Consider the following 10,650-nt stretch of genomic DNA (forward strand, 5'->3'; position numbering starts at 1 on the left):
AGATAGATAGATAGATAGATAGATAGATAGATAGATGTAGACTGAAGTAATGGCTGTAAATGACATTTTAAAAAGATATTAAAATGGAAAAGTTATTTTAAATTGTAATATTTCACAATATTCATGTTTTACTGCATGTTTGACCAATTAAATGCAGCCTTGGTGAGCATAAAATAATTCTTTCAAAAACATTAAAAATCGTAATTACTTTTATCCACCAACGTATGTTTATAGATATGGACGTTTGAAATACAAAATCTAATTTCTCATTTAAACCTGAAAATAAATGTTTTGGAGAAATGTTATGGTGTAGAATTAATATTAAATATTAAGTTTATGCATTATATCTAGGCCTCCAAACCAATAAGCAAATTTGTGACAATTTTCATTTATCATTTGTAATGGGGAAAATAGGCAAAAATTATTATTTTCACCGGCGGTCCCATGCAGACTTTATCCCTAACAATGATGTTGATCAAAAATAGCACAAGACTTACTTGTACTGCCCAGTCGACGAATCTCATCAACGAGCAGTGTAACTTCATGTTCCACATTCATTTTTGTCACTGAAAGTATACATGCATGTTAATACTGTAAAGGCTTACTTTTTTACCTACTCTATAGCCTACTGCATTTCTGCATTAAAAGACTTAAAGATATACTGAGACTATAACCATCTTTGGGTCAAGCAATGCTGATTCAAGTTTGAGTATGCAACTGGAATAATAAATACTAGTTCGTTTAAAGCGTTCTGAGCATTCTTACGTGGATTACAACAATAAACGTGCTGAATAAATCGCTAAACTGCTTTTGACACTCATTCTCCACTTTATATGCTTTATTTAGCGCCCTCTCTGAGCGAGTTGAGAATTGCAACGCCGCACCCTACCGGCTTATTGCAGATGCTGGCCATATAAAGACTATAATTACTTATCATCTTGAATTTTGATTAAGAAAATTACACGTGTGGCCCGCCTGGTTAATACCATACCGTAGGTTAAACATATTGAGGCGTAATTAATAAACGGCAGCACGGCTTTCACGGAGCACGAGGATTATCATTTGATCAAGCAATGCGGAAGTACGAATCTGAACACTGAAAGTGAAAGAAATGTGTGAAATATTGTATTAAAGCAAATTGTGAATCGCATATAATTTGAATTCTATCATCACACAGATTTAATTCCCTAAAGTACACATAAACAAACAAACACTTTTTGTGCGTAAATCTATTCACACTGCATCAAAGAGGCTTGCACTCAGATTCTGGATTATTAATCCATAACTCCATTAGGAAAACATGTATTCGGATAAATAACTCATTAACATCAAAAAATATTCCAAAGCGGTACAATAATCAATCTACGTACCTTTGTGGCGTTTTTGTGCCGCCGCTGCTGACTATAGGCTGATTGAAATGAGAAAGCTCTACCATAGATGGCTTTGGGGGTGTGTGACGTCACATTTAGATTAACCTAGTGGTTAGTGGTTACAAAGTAATTTGTTAACCTAAAGTGATTTTTTTGGATACACTTGGAATGGCAGGTCCCCTAATTGTATGGCGCTGAGTGATGCCATATATCAACAAAATGTACAGTTTAGTTACTGGGCAACATTCCATGAAAATGCTGTCCATCCATAAATGTTTGCGATATGAAATGTCATTTATTAGACACCAGGTGGCAGTAAATAGCTATTTATTGCTGATTACTGCTATTACGGTGACATTTGGTTTGTAGCCAATGAGCTTTTTAAATTATTTTTTGTGTATTCGACGTTAATATAATATTGTGTATATATGACTGTATAAAAATATAAAAAAGATAATAGGCAACAGATAGATAGATAGATAGATAGATAGATAGCGAATGTGCTCTTTAATAGCATTTAAATATTAATTTTAATGCCAGCGAAAAGCGCATGCGTACGAAAATGACGTGCGGTCTTACGCAAGTAGCTTGTCTTACGTATGTTTGTCTACGCCCCTTTGGTGTGGGAAATGTGGTTTTAAGTGCCTGACGCTTCTTTTGTAGTCTAGCCTGCAACGTATTACGTAAGGGGGTCGGTATAAGTACACCGAGTCACCGACCAACCTGCATGGCTTAAAAAACGGCTGCGCCTCTTATTAAAGGTCGTAGTCCTGTCTTGTAAAATGTAGGCTAAACACTTAAAGAGAATGCACTCCAGGTTCGTGGTTCTTTGGGAAATCGTCGTAGAATTACTTTCATAATTTTTTTCAGTGGGAATCAGAGGACACCTGCAATGTCTCCTGTACAAGAAAATTCGCGGTGGCCCCGAGTATCAAAGTTCACTCTGTCAGCATGTGCTGCAACTGTTGCAGAATTAGGTAGCTACACATCCTTTCTAGTTTTTAATATATCTAATTTTTTAAAAACATTTTATATATTTATATAATAATTAATATCTACAATTTATTCTAAGAATTGATTTAAAGTGCATGTATTCTGTGTGTGTGTGTGTGTGTGTGTGTGTGTGTGTGTGTGTGTGTGTGTGTGTTTTTTAATACAATTTTTATGTGAGTCACATTCCCTTTGGACCTTACTAAAACCAGACTTCAGATACAGGGTGAAGGTGGTTCCCGACAGCACTGTGGAAGTGTACAGCCTCCAAAACACAGGGGCATGCTGAGCACAGCTTTGGGTATAGTGCGAGAAGAGGGGCCCTTGAACCTGTGGCAAGGGGTCACACCAGGTATCTACAGACATCTAGGTAGAATGTTAATTGCAATGAGCTTTATTAACAAACTGAGTTATATATAGAATACTTGCCTGAATTAATACATGCATGTATTTGAATCCCCTTCTGACTTTTGGAATTCTTCATCTTTAGTGTATTCAGGCGGCAGGATGTTGGCTTATGAACAGCTCAGGGAATCAGTCTTGGGAAGATCTGAAGATGGCATTTTTCCAGTCTGGTGAGGGAAACATCTGTGAAATATGAAACAGGACAGTGATTAAAGTCTAAATAGAAGGGATCAGCATGTGTTCTGTGATGTGTATAGGAAAGCAGTGATTGGCAGTATTATATCAGGTGCCTTGGGCCAGTTCATCACTAGTCCAACAGATCTAGTGTAGGTTCAGATGCAAATGGAGGGCAGGCGCCGTCTGGAAGGGAAGCCGCCAAGGTGAGGCATAGACTTAAAGGAATAGTTCACCCAAAAATGAAAATTTGCTGAAAAATTCAAATGGAAGGTTAGTTTTGTGTATTTTTTTAAAATGCTGATGTGTAGTTAAGTAAAGAACATTATTTAACTTTGTTATAATAACTTATTATTTTTACAATTCTGTTGCAGGGGTCTTCTCTACAAGTCTTCTACTGACTGTCTGGCTCAGTCAGTGAGAAAAGAAGGATTTTTTCCCCTCTATAAAGGATTTCTACCAACTTGGTTTAGAATGGTATTATGATTTTAAATATTACTTGAGTTTATTAAAGTTTTATTGTCTTGTGTTGTTATTCTAACTCTGTTTCTGTTCCCAGGCTCCCTGGTCTTTGACGTTCTGGCTTACATTTGAGCAAATGAGACGAGCAATGGGCATCAGCTCATTTTGATGATTTTAAGAGTTGGACCTAGAGTATTTTTCTGAGCTGAACATTCCAGACCTAATTTTTTTAGGTGTGAATTTAGTCATATACAGGTACATGCTGCAGGACATGAATATTAGGATAAAGTTAAGATTGATCACTGTATGTCTTGGAAAAAAATAAAATGGCATAGCAATCATTCAAGCCTTTTTTTTATAAAAAAAAATGACAGTTGTTGTCTCTCTCACTCTTTTTTATACTTTTAAGGAATTTTTTACTGTTTGAATCTGGTTGTTTTATATTATGGTGTTTATTAAATAACTTTTTTTTTTATAGTTTTCATTTTAATATGATTTTGTTCATTTTTACTGTTGTCAATATTATATGTTTATTTTAATACATCAAGTTAAACTAAATAAAGTGAGTGAAGTGACATGTGGCCAAGTATGGTGACCCATACTCAGAATTAGTGCTCTGCATTTATCCCATCCAAAGTGCGCACACACACACGGAGCAGTGGGCAGCAGTGCGGCACCCAGGGAGCAGTTGGGGGTTCGGTGCCTTGCTCAAGGGTACCTCAGTCGTGGTATTGAAGGTGGGAGAGAGTGCTGTACATTCACTCCCCCCACCTACAATCCCTGCCGGTACGAGACTCGAACCCACAACCTTTGGGTTATGAGTCCGACTCTCTAACCATTAGGCCACGACTTCCCCCTTAGATGAAGACTCATCTCAGTCTTCAATGAAATAAGTTTAAGTTTTTTTATATATGTTTATTATAAGTAACATATTGTTTTATGGGTTTAGTTTTGCTTAACTATAGCTGGAAGACCAACCAGGACCACAAAACCATGGGCTGGTTTACAATGTTTTTCTACAGGGAAAGCTGTGCTATCCTGATAAATATTTATTAAAATATACTGTCAATATTTTTGTGAGCAGCAGTTTTTTTTATAAGCATGTAGAGAGGACCTTGCCTCAGACATGTGAGAAAAACACTCAAAAATACACGTTTTATTTTACCAGCAAGAATTTGAAATTCAAAACAATGCATGGAGCATGCTTTTCTTTCTACAGAAAAAGCGTATATGTATTCAAATGATATTGCACAAAAGACTAAATAAGTAACGCATATTTCAGAAAACCTAGTGAGATAAAGGAAAAACAGCTTTATTATATGCATTTAAACATTAATGAGCAGAGTCCTCAAACAACCACTAGAGGGCATCCAGTCAAAAAATTTGACCAGTGAGGAAATAAACCCGGAACGTAAACATGAACCCGGCGATGTGTCATTTCCGGTCAGGCTATTTTCATTCAATAAAATGGCAACGCCGAGCAGTGGCACTTCCCGGCGTTTAGTCCAGTATGTGATCGTCCGATCAGACCTTATACACACTTTATCATGGCCTTTAGGAGCGGTTATAACTCAAGCCTGTCACGCGGCCACTGCTGCCATTCATTTACACTACAGTGACCCTGATACTCAGGAATATCTGGCAGAACTGGACAGCATGCACAAAGTAGTGCTGCAGGTTAGTACTGCAACTACATCACATGCACCATGTGCTTCTTTCCCTGCACTGCTGGGTTGGATTATATAGTATTCTTCGATTTGTTATGGTTGACAAATACTATCAAAGCCATTAGTAGACTCACAAATGAATTAATAATTAAGATTTTTTCATTAAGTTAATATATATATGTACACTTTATAGTTTCAAAGTCCCCACCCCCACCCCACCCCACAGGCTCCAGATGAGGCATCTCTCAACACTCTTTCCAGTACTCTACGTGAAAAAGACATTGCACATAAACTGTGGCTGGAGCAGCCTGAGAATATCCCCACATGTTTGGCATTGAAGCCCTACCCTAAGGAGACTATGCAGCCATTTCTAAAAAAGTTCAAGCTTTTCAAGTGAATTCTGTAAGAATTGTGCAATATTCTGAAATGAACTGTACAATGTAAACACAAAGAGTGGTGAGAATGGAATTTTGGCTGAATGAACCTGCTAAAACACCCTTAACATCACATCTTTGGTTTTCAACCACATTTTGTCTTGATTTACCTCTGTGGCAAAAGATTACTCACTTAAGTTGTGTTAGTAATGTAAGTTCTTTAATATCTAACATGAAAACTGAATGTCTTTATTCTGCATTGTGATCAGTTTGGGCAATACATTTAATCAGTGTCGACAATGGAATCTGAACTAATCTCAAATGTTTTTAAAATGTATTGGAAGGGCTTTTGAAATATGTATGCTTTAACAAATTAATAGTTTAAACTAAGACGTAAGATGTGCTGGTGGGTTAGTAATTATGGACTGTTAATATATATGTGCAGTGAGGGAGTTATATCGTGACCAGTGATGCTCGATTCTTGAGAGAATGAGTCTTTTTACCTTGGATTCTCGAACAAAAGAGCCTTATTAGCTGTTTGTATTTTTGGGAAGAAAAAAAAATAACATGGTGACCAATAAAGTTCGATTTTCTTGTTAATGACTTAATGAGCCGGTTCTTTTTAGTAAATCAAGGTTACATCGCGACCAGTGAAGCTTGATTCTCGAGGGAATGATTCTCGTGAGCCGGTTCTTTCAATTAATCACGAAGTTACATCGTGACTAGTGATGCTCGATTCTCGAACGAAAGAACCTTAAGAGTCGGTTCTTTTTAAGTGAATCAAAGAGTTACATTGTGACTTGTGAAGTTAGTCTTTTTCGAGTTAACTACTCCTATGAGCCGGTCTTTTTAGTCTATCAAAAAGTTATATAGTGAACACACAAGTTCGATTCTCGAGTGCATTACTTGCGAGTCGGTTCGTTTTAGTGAATTACAGGGGTCATATGATGCGATTTCAATTTTTCCTTTCTCTTTGGAGTGTTACAAGCTCTTGGTGCATAAAGAAGATATGTAAAGTTGCAAAGACTAAAGTCTCAAATCCAAAGATATATATTCTTTATAAAAGTTAAGAGTAGCATCATATGACCCCTTTAATCTCAAGTAATTTGACTTATTAAATCATTAATATCAGACTAAATTAACTAAGAAGGCGTAATGTTTTTCTTAAGATTAGTGAGAACTACCCAACTGATTGTTCATATGACAAAGTATAGTTAAAAAAATACACATTAAGTTTTTTGTACTGCATTTCTAAGTATTGTTTCATCAAAACAATAATTAGTGCAACTGTTAATTGAACAGTTTAAATAGCTTACGATTCCCTAGATATAAAGATGGCACTTGCTGTCCCTTTTTACATGGTGCTTTATTGCAATGTGTTGCATTCTCACATTCATGGATGTTATAGAGATTTGTTAGTCAAAGCATAATTTCCTTCAAGGTATGTATCTTCACCTTGGATTAGCAACAAAGGGGCCATATGCACGAGGTGTGAGTGAATGTTTCTTGTTTGTCTGAGTGTAGGTGTATGCATATGTGTGTGTATGTGTGTAAACTTCAAATCTCAGTTTGAGCAGCCACATAATTCCATGAAATGGACAAGAAAAATAAGACTGATTCAGTAGATGCGAAACACAGTTTTGCAGCCCGCAGGACAATCCTGCAGGTGCTGGACCCAGCATGTGACTGATTGTCTACAACGTCCTAAGAAAGGTAGGATTCTCCAGATAAACCTGGATATAGAGAAAACAAAAAAAAACAAACAAAATAAAAACAAGTCTCCCAGATACATCTTCATTCATAATGTCCCACACACAGCTGCAATGATACCTCTTAAGAAAAAAAAAGTTCACAAGAATTATACAAAACTGGACAAAATGAGTAAAATGTATATATCTATATATATTTGTTTATTTATATTAATTTTACAGGTGAAAAGTGGAACCTTGCCTTGAAAGAACGAGCGCCGTTTCAGTGGAGCTAAAAACACATGACTTCCCTTCACCAATACAACTAATATCTGTATATTAATAAGGCAGCACTTACAATATGCGAAAAATCTCAGGAAAACAGTAGCTACTGTAGATGATACCATGTAGAGATGACAACTGAATGACGAGGAGAGTGTGTGGTGGTCGATACGTAGGATTCACTACTATGATATGAGGAAATGCAGATTGTACGAGTTTGCATAAATGGTTCTTAGCACTTGGCACTGAGCGTGCGGGGCCTGACCTACGATGAGCAGAAAGCAGAGTTCGATGAGGAATGTCTTCAAAAGATAAAGCCAGGAGCGCGCAGGCTAACAGGACGGGGCAAAGGGGAGGTGGAGCACCTGAAGAAGATAGGCATAGTTAGATCTACGGTACTGCAGCAGAAAAAAAAACAAACACCCATGTAGCAAAGGCTCCGCTACCCTGCTCTGTTAAGGGATCCAATGGTGAGGGCCTGACAAGCCAAGTTCTTCCTGAAGAACCTGAGATGCGTTTTGATTTTTTTCCCGAGGAAAGCGAAATGGCATTTCACTTTGCGAAAATACATTCAGGGGGTATTTGTTTTTGTCTTTTTTCCCGATAGTCTGATTTAAACATGGCCTCTTTCCTTGTAATTCATGTATAAAGTGCAAAACTAGATTGTATTCCTTGCAAGTTCCTGGTACATTTAGGTTTTTTAGTAAAAAACGTCATGTAAAATACAGCAAAAGTCTTACAAAGGTCAGTATAAGAAAATCCTCATAAACAAGAAAACGTTCATCAAACGGTGAGGAGCAGTCCTCTACGCTGAAAATATGTACAAGAGGCACCTCAAATTTGGTATAAAGAATCCAGCTAAATAAAGTCAAATATCTAAGTATAGTTGCATCAGTATGGTTTTCTCGCTTTTAGCCCGAATAGCTCAAAGCCACTTGTTTCGAACTACAAATGATGTATATCCTTGAGTTAAAAAACAAAATAGAGGAAAAACAGGAGATGTTTGTTAGCATTCATTGCTGGAATACTGCATTCAAAGCAATAATCCGTTTTGAGTGTCAGTTTTAAAACAAAAGCCAAATGCTTTTCATTTAACCTCTAAAGGTGCATAGCTAGCGGTTAGAAATCAGTCTTCCTTACAAAAGCCAGTCCATGCTGCTTCTCCCTCAGCAAAGTCACATTCAGCAGTCGCTAAACCATTCTCACATATAGAGCAATCTCAACACCCACAGGAAAAGTTGCAGGTATTCCAAAAAAAAAAAAAAGATAGAAAGAAAAAAAAGAAAATCAAAATCAGGACATTTGTCTGTTTTTCCATTTTAAACACCAGATATACAGTATTAATCACACACATACACGCTTTCAGACAGCCATACACATCTCAAAACCCCCCCAAAAATAATTGAAGCAAGTAGTTATTACCACAAACTCGGAGCACTACATTTTGTTGATTCTGAACAGATATATATTCACATTTATCTGTTATATACACAATACTTTGATAATCCAGGTTCTGAATAGTTCTATTGTACCTTGATGTTGTGTAGTGACTGTGAGAGCCGTTATAAACAAAACAATAAAAACATTATTAATAGGCGCTGTTTGCTAGTTTGGTATATTTGGCATAAACACGGTAGTGATGACAGGTAGGGTTCATTAAATGAATCTTATCCACTGCATAAAAACCATTTTATCTATACAGGAACGCCTGTTCCCCAAAGAGGAGGGCAGAAATTATAAACACGTTTAAAAAGGTGACCAGGAATGAGCACTTTGTCGAATGGCTATGAAACCTCAAGCCTGGGCCCATACACCGACCCTGCAGATATACTGTATAAAAACCAAAGGTGAAGAATAAAAATCTCTACATGTGGAGATGGTCCTCTGACAGACGGTGGGCGGCTCACTCAGTCAGGAGCTGCTGGAGGAGGCTCTTCTGCTGAGACTGGGCTGTGGGAGTCCCGCTCGGGCCCTTCTGGGACCCGATGGGCCCCGACTGGTTAAGGTAGGAGTCACTGCCCACCAGGTTTACCGTGCACTGGACATCAGCGAACACCTGAACCTGCTGTACCTGAGAAATGGGAATGAATGGAAAAGGGAAAGACAGTCATTTTTCGAAAGAAATTAATACTTTTATTCAGCAAGGATGCTTTAAGTTGAACAAAATTGACAGTTAACTTTACAAAATATTTTCATCAAAGAATCCTGAAAAAATGTGTCACGGTCTTCACAAAAATATTAAGCAGCACAACAGTTTCAATCATCGATGATGATAAGAAATGTTTTTTTAGCACCAAATCAGCATATTAGAATGATTTCTGGATTGTAATGGCTGTTGAAAATTCTGCTTTGTCATTAGAGGAATAAATTCCATCTTAAAATACTGTTAAAAAACAGTTAAAAAAGTTATTTAAATTGTAATTATATTTCTCAATATAACTATTTTACTGTAATTTTGATCAAATAAATGCAACCTTTTGTACAACATTTTTCTTTTCAAAAACATTAAAAAAATCTTCCAGATCCCAAACTTGTGAATGGTAGTGTACAGTGTTATTATTCATTAATTAAAATAATAAAAAACATTTTCAATAATTGAAAAAATAAACATGAACTGAAATTTAAAAAAAAATAATAAACTTTTACTTTATTAACATTTTACTTCAGCTTGTTGCCAGCATTTCTAAATAAACTAAAAAAAAATTTTTTTCTTTGAACTATCCCTTTAAGATATCTCAATAAATAACCAATGACCATCTTACCTGATCGTTACACATTGAAGTGACGTTGCCAAGGATATTGTTGCCCATTCCGACAGATGGTCCAATAGGAGGTAGAGTGCTCACCGCTCCTGACCCTCCAGCCATTGACACGGTGATGCTCATGTTGTTATACACGCCTTGCTGCCCAAAGCTCTGAGAGACAGGCTGGCCTGCCTGGTTATACATACTGACACAAAACAAGAAGAAATGGTTTAAATGAAGATTAATACACATAAAAACAAATTGCATACAGTTTTGTGACCTTTTGGTGATTGATATCAAACACCATACCTGTTGTTGCCCATGGCCCCTTGCTGCCAGTTCTTTATGTCAGGTGACTGATAACCAGGTGGAGGCTGCGCTTGCTGGAGCACAGGACTCTGGGAGGTGGAGTTCTGAGGTGAAAGCAGGGGGCTGGTCGGACTAAGCTCAGGAGCGAAGGATGGATCTGCTTGCTGGATCATGCCTGTGAGAGA

At 37.0% G+C, this 10,650-nt stretch overlaps 4 protein-coding genes and 1 long non-coding RNA gene across 9 annotated transcripts in view; 3 read left to right on the forward strand and 2 right to left on the reverse strand.

Annotated features, from left to right (window-relative positions):
• LOC107689463 (costars family protein ABRACL-like) overlaps positions 1-1,629 on the reverse strand; it is a 3,796-nt gene extending 2,167 nt beyond the window's left edge. The window contains exons 1-2 of the mRNA XM_016487458.1: positions 1,371-1,629; positions 498-566 (exon numbers count right to left, since the gene is read on the reverse strand). Coding sequence (XP_016342944.1) covers positions 498-558 — 61 coding nt within the window. The 5' untranslated portion in view covers positions 559-566; positions 1,371-1,629. The remainder of the gene's footprint in view (positions 1-497; positions 567-1,370) is intronic.
• Positions 1,630-2,000: 371 nt separating this feature from the next.
• On the forward strand, positions 2,001-3,137 carry LOC107689453 (mitochondrial uncoupling protein 4-like). 4 transcript variants are annotated; one of them, XM_016487445.1, is made up of 5 exons: positions 2,001-2,154; positions 2,241-2,347; positions 2,573-2,730; positions 2,851-2,935; positions 3,023-3,137. In XM_016487445.1, the coding sequence occupies exons 2-5, from the start codon at positions 2,322-2,324 to the stop codon at positions 3,093-3,095; spliced, it is 342 nt and encodes a 113-aa protein (XP_016342931.1). In that variant the 5' UTR covers positions 2,001-2,154; positions 2,241-2,321; the 3' UTR covers positions 3,096-3,137. The 4 variants fall into 4 exon arrangements, with proteins under 4 accessions (XP_016342931.1, XP_016342930.1, XP_016342932.1 ...); XM_016487444.1 differs by having other exon boundaries at positions 2,001-2,347; XM_016487446.1 differs by having other exon boundaries at positions 2,001-2,347; positions 2,573-2,712.
• Positions 3,138-3,199: 62 nt separating this feature from the next.
• LOC107689454 (uncharacterized) lies at positions 3,200-3,707 on the forward strand. Its single transcript, XR_001634336.1, has 3 exons — positions 3,200-3,212; positions 3,314-3,416; positions 3,499-3,707. It is a non-coding gene; the product is annotated as an uncharacterized LOC107689454 (long non-coding RNA).
• A 1,021-nt stretch (positions 3,708-4,728) lies between these two features.
• Positions 4,729-6,418, forward strand: ptrhd1 (peptidyl-tRNA hydrolase domain containing 1). 2 transcript variants are annotated; one of them, XM_016487442.1, is made up of 2 exons: positions 4,729-5,078; positions 5,262-6,418. In XM_016487442.1, the coding sequence occupies exons 1-2, from the start codon at positions 4,737-4,739 to the stop codon at positions 5,463-5,465; spliced, it is 546 nt and encodes a 181-aa protein (XP_016342928.1). In that variant the 5' UTR covers positions 4,729-4,736; the 3' UTR covers positions 5,466-6,418. The 2 variants fall into 2 exon arrangements, with proteins under 2 accessions (XP_016342928.1, XP_016342929.1); XM_016487443.1 differs by having other exon boundaries at positions 4,732-5,078; positions 5,295-6,415.
• A 2,738-nt stretch (positions 6,419-9,156) lies between these two features.
• LOC107689458 (nuclear receptor coactivator 1) overlaps positions 9,157-10,650 on the reverse strand; it is a 70,136-nt gene continuing 68,642 nt past the window's right edge. The window contains exons 22-24 of the mRNA XM_016487454.1: positions 10,466-10,640; positions 10,175-10,361; positions 9,157-9,483 (exon numbers count right to left, since the gene is read on the reverse strand). Coding sequence (XP_016342940.1) covers positions 9,316-9,483; positions 10,175-10,361; positions 10,466-10,640 — 530 coding nt within the window. The 3' untranslated portion in view covers positions 9,157-9,315. The remainder of the gene's footprint in view (positions 9,484-10,174; positions 10,362-10,465; positions 10,641-10,650) is intronic.

The sequence above is a fragment of the Sinocyclocheilus anshuiensis genome, unplaced genomic scaffold (genome assembly GCF_001515605.1).
Source record: "Sinocyclocheilus anshuiensis isolate Anshui unplaced genomic scaffold, SAMN03320099.WGS_v1.1 scaffold1480, whole genome shotgun sequence".
Lineage (NCBI taxonomy): Eukaryota > Metazoa > Chordata > Actinopteri > Cypriniformes > Cyprinidae > Sinocyclocheilus > Sinocyclocheilus anshuiensis.

Excerpts from the sequence above, each read along its gene's own strand:
- ptrhd1 (XM_016487442.1), top strand. The coding sequence starts at position 4,737 with ATGAGCAGAGTCCTCAAACAACCACTAGAGGGCATCCAGTCAAAAAAT. Across the intron at positions 5,079-5,261 it reads TGCACAAAGTAGTGCTGCAG|TTTCAAAGTCCCCACCCCCA; the intron begins GTTAGTACTGCA and ends TACACTTTATAG.
- LOC107689453 (XM_016487444.1), top strand. The coding sequence starts at position 2,322 with ATGTGCTGCAACTGTTGCAGAATTAG. Across the intron at positions 2,348-2,572 it reads TGCAACTGTTGCAGAATTAG|ACTTCAGATACAGGGTGAAG; the intron begins GTAGCTACACAT and ends TACTAAAACCAG. Across the intron at positions 2,731-2,850 it reads AGGTATCTACAGACATCTAG|TGTATTCAGGCGGCAGGATG; the intron begins GTAGAATGTTAA and ends CTTCATCTTTAG.